The sequence below is a fragment of the Muscardinus avellanarius genome (genome assembly GCF_963383645.1).
Source record: "Muscardinus avellanarius genome assembly, chromosome: 9".
In the NCBI taxonomy this organism is placed as follows: domain Eukaryota; kingdom Metazoa; phylum Chordata; class Mammalia; order Rodentia; family Gliridae; genus Muscardinus; species Muscardinus avellanarius.
In genome coordinates this window covers 32,211,406-32,229,061 of record NC_137795.1, presented here as the reverse complement: position 1 = coordinate 32,229,061, position 17,656 = coordinate 32,211,406, and the positions used below count along the sequence as shown (strand labels likewise).

At 46.0% G+C, this 17,656-nt stretch overlaps 1 protein-coding gene across 1 annotated transcript; it reads right to left on the bottom strand.

Moving 5' to 3' along the window:
- Positions 1–16,261: 16,261 nt before the first annotated feature.
- On the bottom strand, positions 16,262–16,852 carry TWIST1 (twist family bHLH transcription factor 1; the record flags this gene model as incomplete). Its single annotated transcript, XM_080701009.1, has 1 exon — positions 16,262–16,852. The coding sequence occupies one exon, from the start codon at positions 16,850–16,852 to the stop codon at positions 16,262–16,264; it is 591 nt and encodes a 196-aa protein (XP_080557135.1).
- Positions 16,853–17,656: the final 804 nt, after the last annotated feature.

Sequence of the window (17,656 nt, the reverse complement as noted above, 5' to 3'; positions counted from 1 at the left end):
CAAATCATGATATGGTGTCCCAAGAGGATGCTAACACATACATATCAAGTGGAATAACAGAATTGTCAAACATTAGCTAACAGTAAATCTCAGAATGATGCTGAGGTGAAGCTGCCCAGGCTTCAGAGCTCTTTAGCCAGTGACCATGACGGTAAAGCAAAGCACTTTATGTCTGAAGATATGAGTCCAAAAAAGAACATGATAGTTATAATATATACATTAAAACACTTTATTAAGTTTCAAAATATACAGATAGGCCAGTTAAATATACACATATTCATCTATATATATGTGTGCATGTATACACATATATGTATATGTGTGAGTATATATGTGCATGTACTATACTACATGTCAGATATATGTCTTTGCTTTCTAGCTTAGATCAACACATATTTTCTTACTTAAAAGTGATGAAACCTAAAATCACAATTCCACTCCTATGTTCAACTGCTATTCTTTTAATATTTGGGCTTATTTAGATGCTTCCTTTTTAATATTTCCAATTTTGTGCCTCTTTTCTTCCTTGCATTTGAATCTTTTTCTTCTAGGCCCAGGGAGGCCTTTTCTTAGATATTTTCACTGTGAAAGAGAGAGAGCAGATAGAGAGGAGGTCAGGGAAATGGCCCTGCTAAGGACCTCGAACATGAGCTTCTTGTTTTCAGCAGTAACAAAGACTCCACTGTGCGCCCTCAGGTGAGTCACTTAACCCTGCTGTGCCACGACTGCTCCACCTGCACGTTCAATAATCACCTTTGCCACTCATCTTCCCCTCAGAGTTGTTTTGAGAATGTCAGAACTGGTCATTTATTTGATCCATTCAAGAGCCACCCAGTGCCCTTGGACCTTGGTATAGACATATCCCAGTGCAGCTCCATTATGAAACTACAACCAACAGCAATATTTCCTTACTGAAAGAGACAAAGGGCAGCCAACTGAAGAATGCCAGACACAAACGACATCTTGAAGGACTTTGAGAGTCTCAGATGAAAGGCTTTATATAAAAATAAAGTGTTATTATTACCTAGGCCAAGAAAAATGCATGCGTTTTCTGTCAGCATTCAAGAGTCAAATATACTGGTGCCCTCTGCTCCCCTTTGATATTTCTTTTGCATTCAGTTCAATGACAATATAGATAAATCCTCTACTTGATGCTATTGGACCAGGGTTACATTTCGGTATATGGAAAATGACGATATGAAAGAGAAAAGCCTTTGAAAGAAAGTGAAAATAAATGTAATAGCCAAAAGCTAAATAATAGTCAGAGTATATTTAAAGTCTATTAAAGAGCAGCAGTCACCGTATCAAATGCACACTCTCTCATCCTCTGTGGTCAGCCCACTACGTGGACCACCTGCCTTAAATTACACAAGTTCACCGCATCCCTGGAGTGGGGGGGGGGGGGGAGACAGGAGAAGTGGGGGATGGAGAAGTAGCTTTCTCCATTCATACTCATCATACAAAATTGAAAATTCTTTTAGAATGCTGCTTTTCAATTCACAATCTATTACGTTTCAGTCTCCAAACCACCACTCTTGGCTTTGAAATAACGAGTGAATATGTACAATAAGTACCTTGAAGTTTCAGGGCTTTAGCAGAAAATGATTGACGTGGGCCATTTAGTTATCAGCCCTTATGTTGTTCTAGGAGCATGACAGAGCAACCTGCAGCTGTTTACAGAAGAGGAATGTAAGAAAATGAACTTCCAATTGGCTGCATCAGGAAAAGGATGGACTCTTCTGGATGGGCAGCCCTAGAAGCGCATGTGGAGAGTTTACTTGAAGCTTTCATAGAAATCAGGTGCAATCAATGTCACTGATATTTGAATGAACGATTGATAATCAGCTAGCCAAATTTCTTTCTGTGTGTGTGTGTGGGGGGGGTTACTGGGAATGGAACCCAGAGGCATTCTTCCTCTGATATACATCCTCAGCCCTACTTTTTTCTTTATTTTGAAACAGGGTCTCACTAAGTTGCAGAGGGTCTTACCAAGTAGCTGAGGCTGTCTGTGAACTGTGATCCTCCTGTCTCAGCCTCCCAAGTACTGGGCTGGCAAGTGTGTGCCACCACAGCTAGCTGCCAAATTTTATATTAGACTTAACAATTATTGTTTTGGGGGTGCCAAGGCTGCCACATATTATAAAGGATATTCCTTTGAAAGGGGCACTTGGTGGACAGAGGGTCCTGCAAGAAGCCCTGCTTTTCAAATTAAGCCATAAGCCCTCAAAAGGGGTCCTTTTACTTATTAGACAAAGAGGTCATATAGAAAAATATCAGATATGACTTTCATAGCTAATTTTAAAATATTTCAGGTAGAATAAATGTATGATCATATGGTTTAATAACAGTCTTCTGAACATCTTGCCTATGTATATGTGTTTGTTTTTGTATATGTGTGTGTGTGTGTGTGTGTGTGTGTGTGTGTGTGTGTGTGTGTGTGTGTTTTGCTGGTGATAAAACCCAGAGGCATTCGACCTCTGAGCTATACCTTCAGCCCTATTATATTTTTTAAATTTGAAACAGAGTCTCACTATATTGCCAATGCTGGCCTTCAATTTCTGATCCTCCTGTCTCACCCTTCAAAGTACTGAAGTTAAAGCCATTGTCTTTCTTCTGAACATCTTTGGTGCTTACTTGGGTTTTCATTCTAAAAAGAAAGACACTAAAACAGATTCACTCTTCACAGAACTGTAAGATTTTCAAAACTGTAATTTTTTATTTCTTTTTTATGTGAATGTGGATTCTGATCTGTCTTCCTTTTTGCTAGAATAAAGGTGATCTTAGTTTAAATCAATAAAAAAAAAAGCCATGGGCCAGGTGCTAAGCAAGGTATTGGGATTATATCAGTGAGCTGGACAAAAACTTGTATGCAGAGATCACACCATCTAATAAGTGACCTTTAAAGTACAGGCGGTTGGTAGGGAGTGGCGAAAAATATGAAAGAATGCTAAATAAAATGTCCCCGGGCTTACTTCTATGACTGTTCTGAAGTTCACATGCTCAGAATACTAAAGCAAAGGAAATTCTTTTGCTTCTCCACTTTTGTGTTCCCACAGATCCTTAATTTTCCATACCATCCAAAATATCACAGAAAACTGGGGTAAGGTAGCCATGTGAAGGATTTCCTTGCACACCCAACAAAATATCCAGGTGGGACCAGTCTTCTACAATTAGTGGCCCTTCTTTCCTTGGGATAGTCACTTCTGCATAGCCCTTAGACCTTGGAGAAGCCTCCACGACATGTTTGTTAACTGAATAATCGTTCATTTGTTTAACTGAAAACAGCGTGGTAGTGGTGGCCACCCACAGAGCCTGTCACTTGCAGAAAATGGCTTGGAGAAGAGTGAACATCTGGAAATTTCTTCACCAGATCTCAATGATTTTTAACTCTATATAGTCAGATAACTCAATAGATCATTTTACGGGAGCAAATGAGAGTCACCTACAGAAGCTGTGGGTTTGAACATGTCCACATGCTCTTTGCCCAGGGTGCTATTTTCTTGAACTGTGCTACCTACAATCTGATTGCATGCTGTTCTTTGCATCCACAATTTCAGCAAATAATGAAAAGTCATGAGATAAGTGTGTCAGGTGTGAGAATGGCATCAGAGACCACAAAATGAAAGACCTCTGGGATCGTTTGCACAGAGTAGGAAAAACCACTTAAGGTTCCTCTCCTTGGGTTCTCATTCCATAATCACTCCATGAGGCAAACTGCAATCCTGCCCAATAAACAGTTTCTGCACATGTTAATGAAATTATCTTTCTTTTTTGTCATCCTTTAATTTATCAGAGTATTCTTAGTGGTAGTTATCCTTATAAAAAACAAAAATAATAGTCTCAGGGCCCCCTTCCATAAATAAAGCTTTGTTTCAGAAATTGTAAAAATCAAAGTAAGATAAAAACTATTCTGAAATTTACAGGTATTTGAAATGTTACAATGAGGATATTTAATTTCAGTAAAGGCACTCATTTCTATGCTTAGGAAATAAAAAGATGTGAGAGTTAAATAGTAATACACATTTCTATATTCTGGCCTTTACAGTTTACCAGGTGTTAAGTAGATACATGGAGTAGTGTCCAATTTCATTTATTAAAAGACAGTCATGGTTTTGTTATCTGCTTTGTTTATCCAAAACTTTGTAATAAACGAGAAACATAGTGAGCCTTGGGGAATAATTGCTTGAGGAGTTCTGGTACCCAGGCCAATTCTGGAGTTTACTATTCTGCTTAAAATCGAAAAAAAAAATGTGTCCAAGTAGAGGAAAGAGCACTGGACCATTTGCCTTGGGGAAATGTCTCATACACATTGGGCTTCCGGTCCTTTCTATAAATTAAGTCGTTGATGAATCTAAATATGGAAAGAAATAGAAACTTTATTTTGGATGGGGGGTTATGGATAACCAATCAATGAAATGATACAAATCACCACCAGGTCAATGGTGACACTAGTAGCTGCTTGTTTTGAGAGGAAGCTACCCAGGTACTCAGAGCAACTTCTGAAGGTGTGGTGAAGATACCACAGGGGAAACTGGGAATAATGATAACGAGGTCAAACCAGAACTCTGAGTTTATCAGAGAAATGGTCCCACTGGTTAGTCCTCCAGTCAGGACTAATTTAACAGTTGACTTTTGAATACCATGTTTAAACAATCAGAAGTCCCCTAGAAGCTACACATGGAAAAGAAACGGTAGCTTGTAAGTGTAAGAAGTAACTATCAAAGGAGTCTACTTATGTTTTGGAGGTTATTCCAAGTCACACATCATCAGCCTTGCTCATCACAGCCAACTACAGAAATAACACCACTAGTATCACTTTCCACCATCTTCTCATCTCGAAGCCTGGCAAAATTATAGGTTGGGATGAAATATTTCAGAAGGTAATTTGTGTTAGCTGCTAACAAAAATGACCACACCAATGTACACTATCCCCCACCCACACTGAAATAATATTTGATGTCATAGATATTATAGGCAGTTTTCCACAGAAAACAAACACCAAACACATAGGAAGTCAACACTGATTTCTCCTTATACAGAATACAGGTGACACAACCTATATTTCATGCCAGCTTTAGAAATCTCATCAGGAAGAATAAAAATGTCTGTGGCTTGTGGAATCTTTTGAGGGTATAAGGTCTCGACCAGCAAATATGAAAGTATATTGTAAGGTTTCCTCTTGATATCAATACTCAGTATCATGTTTGGGGGCTTGTAAGTGCTCCCATATGTTTTAGAAATAATTAAACTTTTATTGGCATTTTGGCTTGCCTCCTAAAGATGAATATCCTTCAGCTGTTAAACACTTGATAGGTTTGAAGTTGGAAAAGATTTTTATTTAATATTTTATGCTCTTGAATATATACATACAGGAAAGACAAGAGGTGACCTGAGTCTTTTGATGTAGTACTCAAACTCGAGAAAAAAAGGCAGTGACTTTCAAAAACTCTCAGGCTTTCAAACTTCGAGGGAGAGGAGGGAATAATCAGTATGCCTCTTTGTCATATGATTACGTTTATCAAATCAGGATGGTTTCTACATAAACCAATGGACTCTGATCTAGGTCTCTTCATTGAGATGTTGAGAAGAAGGAGGAAGGCTTGAGCACTGGAAAATAAGTTTGTCCAGGGAATTATTGCAGTCTCTGTCACCCAGGAAATCTGGCATACAAACCGTTGAGTTACTAACATGAAAAGGACCTGAAAGAAGGGAAGGCTTACAAGCTTATCAAAATAGCCTGAAATTATCAGACGCTGTTCCCTAAATATTACAGATTCCCAGCCTTGTCCGATCCTAAACAAGCCCAGAATCACTCAGGGCTGGACCTTCCTCTGTAAGCAGACATTTACTTGCGTTGCCCTGTCCTCAGCTCTCTGGACCACAGGTCTCCTAGCCTGCGCGACTCATTTCTTTCTTAATTGCCTTCACTCTGAGAAAGAAACACCCCCCACACACACACACACACACACCCGGGCGCGCGCGAGCCATCCACCCCAACCCGTTACTGGAAGAAGAAATAGCTGCAAAACCTCGTTTCCTCTGGGAAAAGCGTCCGCCGGAGGCTACTGAGGGTCAGGCCCACCTTTAGCTTCAGGATGACAAATAACTTCAGCGCGCTCTCAGCTCAGCCGGCCCTAGGGGTCCCCTAAAATCGCGCTCGCGTCCGCCCTGTCTGACCTGCCCCCCTGCCACGGCGCACATTTCAGCTTTTCAGCTTCACGGTGGCGCTCCCAGTAATTGAGTCGGGAGGGTTATTTTTCCTGGCTTCTCCTCACTGTCCCGAGCCTGCAGGGAGTTTTCTGAAACACATCACCCCCAACCCCATCCGGGCCCCGGCAGCTTCTGAACGCTGCCGGCGCCTTCATCCGCCCGGCAGGAACCGAGGCTGGGCTGCGATCCGCGGGGCGCTGGGCTGCAGCTGGGGGCTGGGGCTGGGGCTGGGGCTGGGACCACCAGGGGTCCCAAGGGAGGACACACTCCCACCTTGCTTCGCCTGTGGGGAGGGTCAGATCTCATTAACGCCAAACCGCCCAGAGAGTGGGAAGCAGGTGTTTAAATGCAGAGAATGGACTTACTGCTAGAGCCTAACTTTGCAAGCGGATGACTCGGTTTCCCTCCGCGGCTCCGGCATCCCACGGAGCAGACCCCTCCCCCCTCTCTCAAGCAGGGGAAGGTTCTCCGCAGCTCTGGAAGGGGCTGGCGCGCTGTCAATTCAGGATGACAGGCAGGCGCGCGCGGAGGGCGCACGCACGGGTGTCCATCGTTAGGCTATTGGAAGCAGGTTTCCCCGTGCCTTCGGAGAAGGGAACAGCTGTGGCGTAGGGAAGTGTCAGAAAAGAGCCTTTTGCCATAAATCATCCTGAAAAGCATTCAAATCAGACAAGCGTCTAGAGACCGCTTAGACACTCCACCCCTCAAATCCTAGATCAAAGAGCGGTTCCTAGAACCATAAACACCTATTATATGCAAAATCCTACTTATCTGCAGGACGTTAAAATTGGGGTCGCAGGAAGACGTGAAGGGCACTCTTCTCTGTAAATCCCTCTACACGAATTCACAAACTCTCAGGAGTGTCCACTGCCCTCGGAGCCAGCGACCAAGCGCGGGTAACCCGCCCAGTAAGAGGCCCTGAGGTCCTCGGGACCCCGGGCTGGAGCGTCGGGCTCGCGGGCTGGACTTTTGCCTCTGCCGGGTTTATTTATTATTATTCAGTCCGAGGAAGCAGGTGCGAGAGAGTCCGGGCTTGGGAGTTAGGAGGAAGAAAAGAGAATCTACTTGTCCTGGTGGCGAGCGCAGCAATTGCTCATTAATTATTACACCAGGGCGACAAAACTGAGTATCAAGCAAAGGTCGTCCGAAATTCAGGAAACCCGGAACAGAGAACACCCTCCCATCCCATTTCGGCTGTCTTTCCCCGACTTCTTGCGGAGGAAAGGTCACTGGGGACGTGGACACGGACCGGGCCTGGAGGCGGGCCGTCTGAGGTTCTGAGAGCAGCGGCGGGCCTTGGAAAGAAAAGACGCCAGCTCTTCCCCTGCAGTTTCCTCGGTCAGCCCGAGACCCCGGACTGGATGGAAGCCTCAGATCCGGAGCGGGGATGGCCCGGGCTGGCGTCGGGGGCGGAGGCCGGGGGCGGAGGGCCGGGGGCGGAGGGCCAGGCTGGGGGCCCGCAGACACTCGTCCCCGCTGCGGGACGCTCGCCGGGCTCCGAGCGCGGAGGGGGCGCTGGGAACCGCGCGGCCGAGATTAATGGACACGTGTCTTTTACTCCTTAGGGGTAATTTATGAACCAGCCTCTTTGATCAAAGACGGTTTTATCTGTCCACTGCTACAGACAGATGCGGCTGCTAAAAATGCCTGGTTCCCGCTGCCCAAGAGGTTGCCCCCCCCACCTTTCCAAACGCAGTTGCTTTTTCTCAAAAGATCACCACCCCCTGCCAATTCGCTCCTCTGCCCTACCCCCAGTCCCGTTTGCTGTCTTCGTTGCAGTCCCTCCCGGTGGTTTACATCAACAAAAAGAGCTGCACAAGGTCGGCGGGGAGCCCCGGCCGGCAGATTTGGGGCGCGCCATCTGCCCGGTGACACATTTGTTGGAGTCTCGGCCAACTCGGGGCCAGGGAAGCCCGCTCGCAGGTGCGGCCGCCCGCCTGGGAAGACCAAGAAGGCGAGGGCCTGCAGCCCGTGCCCAGGGCCTGGCGTTTGCCGGGAAGGCTGGGCTGGCTGGGGAGCGGGATGCAGAAACCTCAGCTCCCGGTACCGTGCCGGCCGGGAAGCCGCTCAACAACCGTTTTGGCTTAACTGAGGAAAGAAGAAGCGGCTGGAAAGGGGGAGAGGGAGGGGTCACATTATGGACCCTCCTAGTCCCTGATAGGTAAATGGAAAGCGGGGGATCTCTGGAGTGGTTATTAATAGGTATGTGTGTATGTGTGTGAGAGTGTGTGTGTGTGTGTGTGTGTGTGTGTGTGTGTGTGTGTGTGCCTGCTCTAGTAGTATTTCATTAAAACCATGTCCTGGAACAAAGTTGTTTTTTTTTTTCATGTTTCTTAGATTAGTTTTTACTCTGATAGTTCTGAAAACAAGATTCTCTAAATCAAAGAATCTTCCTGTCTGCCTTCTCCTAACTAGCCCCCCCCCTCCTTCCACCAAACTGCTCGTGGTATCATTCATTATCCGGGTATGGGTTCTTTCTCATACTCTTGATTTAGCCTGAGGACATTTAGTAGCTGACTGGATCAAACATTGCAGACTCCAGCATGGGCTATTTGAATATCCGGGTCGTGGACTATGCCTAACATCAGAGGAGGAAAACTGATCTATGAGATGTGTTTTAAGTTTCACTCAGTCCGGCTGAGGGAAGGAAGAGGAAGTAGGATTCTCCATTCCAGGTCTCTTTTATATATTACAAAGTTAGAAGTTTTAAAAGGTGTGTGTTGATGTGGTAGCAAGAAAAGTGGGGGTGGGGTGGGATGGCGTTAGCAACCTTTCCGAGAAACAACCATTAATTTCATTCTGCCATAATGAGAAAACAGAATTGATGAGAGCATTTTAAAGAATCGTGTTTGGGAAGGCAAACAGTCTGCCCCAGGAAAGGAGTACTGGCCCTATTAGGGGAATATACATAGACCTCTTTGAAGGATGACCTGTCTTTGGTAAATTTGCAGTAGGGAGGTGGTTTCTGCTGCAGTTGGACTTCAACAGCAGTCAGAAACCTTTGGTGGGTGTTAAGTTTCAAAAACAAAGACAAGTAAAGAAATTTACACTGCTTTGTCCAGTAGTATGTTTGGGAAATGGAATCTTGAATTTCCAAAAGATAGCTTTACAATTGTGGCATTGAGGTTCAATCCAACAGTTCCATGAAGATCAGGCAAACCCAGAGGGGCAGGACCCCACTGCCCAGTCAGTATCCAGGATCCTTGAAGAGCTATAACCAGATAATATGAAATGTACTTAAAAGTTAGATATTGCTGGATAGGTATTGAGATTAAGTGCTATAATACAGAGAAAAGACCTGTCAGTTTATCTGGTCCTGGGCATTTAAAAAATTGTCAACCAACCCTTAAAGCTAATGTGATCACTGAATGTTTTCCAATTCTGTCCATGCCTGTAGGAAACCCTAAAAAGGATAAGATAAACCCTGATGGCAAAATTGGATTTAGTATAGTGGAGGAAAATACTCTGAATTTCACATTTTGTTTAAAGTAGAGAGCTGTATGGATGGCTATATAATACAATAAGCCAGATGCAGTGTCAACTTAATAGAGATTTAGTGATAGTGTTGAATTTAAAAGAAGCCAAAGCACAGTTCATTTACAATATAGCCTTAATACATGGATGACAAATATTTAAGACCTTATTTTGTGCAGAGACTCAGGCCTAAAACACATGTTAATATTCAGAATAACCTTTATGAACATCGATCTTAAATACAGAGAATGGAATTGAACTCTTTCACAACTGGGCAACTTCTAAATTATTTTAACTTTGTTTATAAGCTGAGCTTGATACTTAGAGGGAAAAAAGTGCCTTGTGTGTTCAAGTCATTTTACAAAATCCTTTTCAATCAAACCAGTCACTTATCTTGGTAAAAGCCCTTCACAGGAGCTCAGGGATCCCCAGAGCGCTGCTTCCCTGACCCAGGAGGAAGGAGAGATCACTGGCTCATCTTTCAGCCCATCCAAGCATCTTGGAGGCTTGGGGTCTGTCAGGCCTGGCATTCCTTAGCTCTTCTTATCACTCTCTGCCCCCCTTCAAAAAGGCAATTGATTAGTTTCAGCTTTTTCAAACCGAGATCTGATACGTTTCCCAGGATCAAACGTCTTCAAGAAGCCCAGAAAGAAACGTGGGGGATGGGAAATGTGAGGCTGGAAAACAGGAGGACCGGGTGGAGGAGGGGATAGTCTGCCCCTCGCCTGCCTGGTTCCTCAGCTCCCAGAACCCAGGGGAGGTTGAGTGGAATGGGACTTCTCCTGGAAGATGTAGTTCAGGTGTTCCTCAGCTTTCTGGACGCGAGTATTTAAAGGAGAAAGTAGCTATCTAGAAAAAGAGGTTGGTGATTTCTGCTGGGATTTCCCTCCATGAAGTTGCCTTTTCCGTTTTAACAGGCGTGGCCCATTTGCAAGTTGTACATCTGTTCCCTTCACGTGACATTTCATAAAAGCCCTAACATCTGGGCAAGATAAACTTCAGTACCTGCTTAACTTTTCACTTGTCACACTCGTGTCGCCCCAGGCACGTCCCTTTCCCCCTTTTCCTGCCTGCCTCAGTGAGGGCAGCTGGGGTGCCAGGCTCACACAGCCCCCTAGGCTCACTCAGGCCCCAGTGCAGGATCCCCCAACTTCATTCCCCTCCCAGTGCCAACCTTGGCCAGGGTGGGCTTCCTTAGCCCTGAGGCCTTCCGCCTCTGGCTCCACTGTGCAAGGCGAACAAACAGGGCAGCATCTTCAACCGAATGAAAAAAAAGTCATATTTCGATTCCGGCTCCAGACTGAAAACAAAACAAAACAAAACAAAAGCTGCCTAATAAGCAATATTCAAAGGCAGTCTCTTACAAGTCTATTCTCTCCTCAGTGGGATGAGAAAGCGGAGCCGCTGACTTTGACGGCTGTCTTTCATATCGGGTAGATGTTTAAATTTCATGTTGTACAGAAATTCAATTTCACTTGCTGGCAATCTCCCCTCCCCCAAGAAGGCTTGGAATTCATTCCCCTCTTGAATGAATGTTTTTAGATTTTTTTTTTCTTTTTCTAATCTGGAGTTCCGCTCCTCTGGCTTCAGAATAAATCGCACGCAGAAGTACGAAGGCACATCCACAAACTTAGGGAAAAAAATAGACGGAAAACAATCCTTATAACCAAGAAAGAAGGCCCTTGGAGGCACTCACGCTGCAAACCCCAAAGGATCTCCCTGCAGGGCGCCCACGAAATCCCAGCTCTAATTCACTGTTTTCTTTGAGGTTTTCTGACCATGTGCTTTCTACCATGGTTATTATGACTGATACAAGAAAATGAATATTTATTGTGATCCCCTCCCAACCTTTCGCCAAAGCTTATCTCTCTGTCTTTATAAACGGGAGAATATAAAGTGGGAACGTTTGCGCCAGTGATTTTAACCTGCCCCACCTTCCAGTGACCTGCCACATGCTCCTTCTTACTTTATAGACATCTGGGAATTCCATACATGCCTTAAACTCCAATTACACACCTTCTTCAAAGGACACGTGCATTGATTTGCTAAGAACATTAAGTGGGCCCACGTCCTGGGGCCTTGAAACAAAAGCGAATGGAAAAATGTATCCCGTGCCCTCATTTCTTGCCCTTTTTGCTGTCTAGTAAATAATGAAAATTAATAACCTCTCCACTTGCATTTCCATGTCTCGGTTTGCAAAAAAAAAAAAAAAAAAAAAAGTTGGATGATGCCTGAGAAATAGCGGAGTTTGGGGCTTTGAGAAATTCTTAGAATGGAGCCATTCGGATTTCCATCTCGACTGTGTGCATTCTCCTTCCACTTTCCCGGTGCTGGGGGTGGGGCATTCTTTATGACATAGGGGCAGAAAATTCTGGAAAAGTGGCCCCCGGGGATCCCCTTCCGAACCCGTTTTTCGCTAAGGCAGGCCTGTCTCGGGAAATCGGAGGCTGGGCCTTGGCCTGAATCTGTTGCAGCTTCTCCCCGTCTGCAGCTGACACTGGGCGCCGCCGCCTGGAGCCGCGGCTCGGTGCCCGCCGATGCCCGTCCGAGGAGGGCAGGACCCAGGACCCAGGACCGGTCCCCTCGCCCGCGCGGCCGCCGCCACCCACGCCGGGGCCGCCCGCGCCGCCGCAGGTGAGACCCGCGCTCCCCGCCCGGCTCTGTTTGGGTTTCCGTGGCGTTTGTTTCCCCGCAGGTTTGTTTGTTTTTCTTCAAATTACAGATGCAGGGAAAACCGCCTGACATCATGAGAGCAGGGCAAACGCTCACTTTGAAGGATTCCTGGGCAGGACTTCAAGTGAAATCATATGCCTGAGAAGAACTTGATACCGGTCTAGAGAAAATAACTAGTTCTGACTTTGCCAAACCATGGAATGTGCAAAATCCTCTACTTTTTTGCAAGAGGCCAAGTGTCCCTTAAAAAGTTCCATTATGAATCTGGACTTGAAGACCGAAGGGGTAAGAGGCTTGTGCCATTGTTGAAGGTGGATAAAAAAAAAGGGCAGAGTCTTGTGAGTTTCTGCTATTTAACGGTATTTTCTATGTTCCACTCTGGGGAGGGCATGTGCAACTGTACATGAATTATTAATACACTTAGCATGTATATGCACGGAAGGGGGAAATATATGTATATGGGAAAAAAAATTTACTCCTATCTTATAACTGAATGCTATCAATTAGAAGTAATTAAAAGCAAAAATAATTGCACAGTGAAGGTCACATTTAATTGTTTTAGAATCTATCCAGAACCATTTAGTGCAATACTTTTCTTTAGCAAATATACTCTGGTTGAAGGGCAAAGACCTCCACTCCAGTCACCACATTAAATGGAAAGATTTAGCTTCTTAGTGGTGAAACAGATGCAATCCATTTGATGTGTGCTTTAAAGCAGTGTAGATAACACAAACAAAACGGAAAGAAATAAAACAAGAAGGAAAAATGGCAGAGGGAGAGAAACACAGGTGACTTCATTTCTATTCCTAAAGATTGAGCATTTTGCACTACGTGTATGAGGGATAGGGACACAGCAAGTTTGCAAGCTAAAAGTTATATTTGAGTTAATATTTTCCATTGCGAAGACTCTTCGTTTAAAGTAAAACTACTCGCTATCTTTTTCCTGTATTTTTTTAATCTGAAAAGAGTGGAGAAAAATATTTACCTTTAGTTTTGTATTTTTTGTTACTTAAAACAAATGTGGCTTTTGCTGTTTTCCAGTTTCTTCTCATGAAAAAGATGGGAAAAGCAAAACATTAAAAATACAAAACAAAACAAAAAAAGGCAAATGGAAGGCTACCTTTTTGTTTGAGACATCTAGTTGTTTTTTTTTTTTTTTTTAATCCAGAGTTAAGATAGCAGTTTATCTTCTCAGCAATGATGGTCAGGTCCATCCTGGTAAACGCCAAGAAATCTGAAATATCAAATAGTCAGACCAAGCTAGTAAACAAGTAGATTGCTCCTGAACAATTTAGAAAACGGAGATGGTTCGATGATACACACCAAAAAGAGAAATGTCACCTTAATACTCTCCCTTATCCATATAGGGCATTCTTTGCACTTCTGCCCTACACACACACACACACACACACACACACACACACACACACACACACACACTTACCCACAGACACTACAGATACACTCATATATAATCACCTTCACCTTTCATTTTATAAAGACTTAATAATTCCTTAATCCTTCACTAATTTTAGTGGAATAAATGCTATAGGTTCCTTATTGTACACGTCTAAAATATTCACAATAATAAATATATAATATTGTCATAACAGCATTCTTTGATGCTGTGTGAAGATGGACACAAAATCCCTAAGGCAATAAGAAAACCCCTACCTGAGCTCAACAAGCACAGTATGTGTGGATACAAATATTTGACATAGTCAGTTTGAATTAGGCACCAAAATAAATTTTCCAGTTGAAAACGTCCCTAGATACAATAAACACAGCAAAATAGATGTTAAATTGTTAAATAAGTTAAATCTAAATTGATATTTACTATTTTAATGATATTAATTATAAAAGGTAGTTTGTTCCTGGCCCAGAAATAGCCAGAGTGAAATAAAAATCAAGTTCTTATTATTACTTAACTTCATCAGTGTGTGTGTGAGTGTATTTGTGTTTGTATTTGTGTGAAGTGTTATATCTCCAGGGGAAAATTCTCTGCAATTCTGGATAGAATATATTTGCTATGAATGTAGTAGGAACTGAGTAGTTGCAGCATTTAAAATTGTAGTTGTTTCAACAGTTACCAAGGATACTGAAAATTCAGGTTCTTTAATTCCATCGGCTATATATACTTTGTGTAAATTAGGGCCACGTTTTCCAAGTTAATAACACCAATACAGTGCACAATATTTTCTTATAGTAAACATGATGCTGAGTGTCATATTCATTCATGAAAGAAGAGTTAAGCAAAATACAAATGAAACTATCTCCCACTGAATTAAACTGATCATTTTCCATAATTTGTATTCACTTATATGTGCCTGTAAATAATGTTTATAGATAAATAATATCCACTAATATGGACCTATTATTTAAAAATCTTCATATAGAATTGAAGCTATGACAAAAATAGTAACAAGAGAAAATAATGCTGATTTCCTACTGGTTATTTGATGTTTTAGAATAACTACTTCAAATTATAAACAAGAGACATGAGTAGTATACTTGGTAAATTTTTGCTGTTAGGGGATTTGATATGAGATGGAGAGATGCTACTAACCTCCACTGAAAACCAAACTGGAATAATAATAAAGCTGTCTTTTAAAATAACATGCCTGTGCCTGTCAGTAGCTGGTTTATTTGAGTTTTTCACTGCTTTGTTTATGTTAGTGCCCCCCTCCCTCCTGGGTGCCTCTAGAGTTAAACAAGCAGGTATTTACCACCAAATTAATCCTCAGTTTTAAAAATGTAGACAAAAACTCTAAGGTTATTAAAATTTTCAATCATATTTATTTATTGCAGAAAAATAATATACAAAGATATTTACAAAACAATCATAAAAATATGAATGCATTTAGACACCGGATCTATTTGCATTTTACCATGGGTCATCAATAAATAAATAGAATGTTGTTTTTTGTATTTTAAGTTTTTTCCCTCAGAGGAATGAAAAAAAAAAAAGGAATTAACTGACTATAAATTTTCAGGCCAGTTTGATCCCAGTATTTTGTATTTCTAAAGGTGTTCTTAAAATTCCTCTGATCGCTCCCATTTTAAAATGGAGAAAAGTCCGTACTGATGCCTTCCTTTCAGTGGCTGACTGGCACGACCTCTTGAGAATGCATGCACGAAAAAAAATAAAAATAAAAACATTCTTCGTCCAAAAAAAAAAAAAAAAAGAAAGAAAGAAAGGATCACAAAACAACTGTTCAGACTTCTATCAGAATGTAGAGGTGTGAGGATGGTGCCGCTGCCCGTCTGGGAATCTCTGTCCACGGGCCTGTCTCGCTTGCTTGCTTTCTCTTTTAAAAGTGCGCCCCACGCCCTGTTTCTTTGAATTTGGGTTCTGCTCTTGCTCTTCTAATTTCCAAGAAAAATCTTTGGCATATATATTTATTTTTAGTTATCCAGCTCCAGAGTCTCTAGACTGTCCATTTTTCTCCTTCTCTGGAAACAATGACATCTGCAAAAACCCAGAGGGGGGAAAGTCGGTTATTGTTTAGGTCTCTGCGGCTGAGTTTTCTAAGACTAGGGAGCCCTGTTATCACCACCACGGAGAAATTCTGCTGAACAACCTGGAAGGATTTCAGCTCCAGGGCAAGAGGAAGTGGGTGGGCGGAGAGGAGGAGGTGGAATCTGGAAACATTTGTTTTAAGAAGAACGAAATTTTAAAGGCAAAAGAACGGGAGGCCCTGACAACCCTGTCCGCACCCGGGCCCCGGGAGTCTCCCGCGCGCCTGGCCCGCACGCTCACGCACTCGCACGCCCTGGCGGGGCGCGTCCCCGGGGCCCTCGGCCTCCGCGCGACCCGAGCGGGCTGGGCCGAGTCAGGTGCGAGGGCGGCCGGAGGCCGGGTCCTTACCTAGGTCTCCGGCCTGCGGGGTGGGGGCTCCGCCTGCTAGTGGGACGCGGACATGGACCAGGCCCCCTCCATCCTCCAGACCGAGAAGGCGTAGCTGAGGCGCTCGTGGGCCACATAGCTGCAGCTTGCCATCTTGGAGTCCAGCTCGTCGCTCTGCAGGACCTGGTAGAGGAAGTCGATGTACCTGGCCGCCAGCTTGAGCGTCTGGATCTTGCTCAGCTTGTCCGAGGGCAGCGTGGGGATGATCTTGCGCAGCGCGGCGAACGCCTCGTTCAGCGACTGCGTGCGCTGGCGCTCCCGCACGTTGGCCATGACCCGCTGCGTCTGCAGCTCCTCGTACGACTGCGGGCTCCCGCCGCCGCTGCTGCCGCCGCCGCCCGCGCCCGCGCCGCCGCCCGCCGACTTCTTGCCGCGCTTGCCCTGCGCCGGGCTGCCCGGCTCCTCGCCGCCGCCCGCGCCCGCCGCCCCGCCGGGGCCCGCGCCGCCGCCCGCGCTGCGCCGGCTGCTGCGCCGCTTGCGCGCCCCGCGCTTGCCGCTCGGCGCCTGCTGCCGGTCCGCCTCCTCCTCGCTGTTGCTCAGGCTGTCCTCGGCCGGCGAGGCGGGCGAGCTGGACACGTCCTGCATCATCGCGCGGCGGCCACGCGCGCCCACGGCGCCGGGAGCGGAGCGGAGACGGCGCCTAGCCCGCCAGCGTCCCGCGCGCGGCCGGCCCGGGCGGTGCGGCCCCGAGGACGCGCGGGGGCGGGACGGGCGGGCGGGCGGGCGGGAGGCGGCCGCGGGGGAGGGACGCGCGGTGCGGGGCGCCCCGAGGCCCAAAAGACGCCCGCGGCCGCGCGCAGCACGCACGCCCGCTCGGCCTCCGACTCCGCGCCGCGAGCCCGCGAGGCGTCTGCGAGTTGGGCGGAAAGTGCGGTCGGAGGCTCTTATACCCCCGCGCGGGCGGAAAGCCCGGGGGCGGCGGTGTCATTGGCCTGACGCGGGAGGAGGGACTTTTCCAAGTTTTATAGGAAAGTTTCCGCTTTCCAGCCCCCTCCCCCGGCCCTCCCCCCTCCCTCGGGGTCTAACAATTCCTCCGCCCGAGCCACTCGCGGCGACCCGGCCTCCGCGCCCTCCTCCCTCCGCGCCGGCCGAGCTCCCCCCGCGCCGAGCCCCGCGGCCGGGGGGGACGGTCGCCGCCGCCCCGCACCGCAGCAGTGACAGCAGTCGACGCAGTGGGTGATGGCTCGTCCCGCCCCATCCCTCGAGGTCCTCGGGGCCGGCGGGGGGAGGAGGAGTGGCGCGAAAAGTGTCCGCCGCGGAGCCCACCCGGGGGTCGGGGGGACGCGGACCCCGGGCTCGACGCCGAGGTCCGGGGCGTTCCCGAAGACGTGGCTGCGCCGCGGGCTGGCGGTCCGCGCCCCGGCCTGCTGGTCCCTCCGGGCGCGGCCGCGC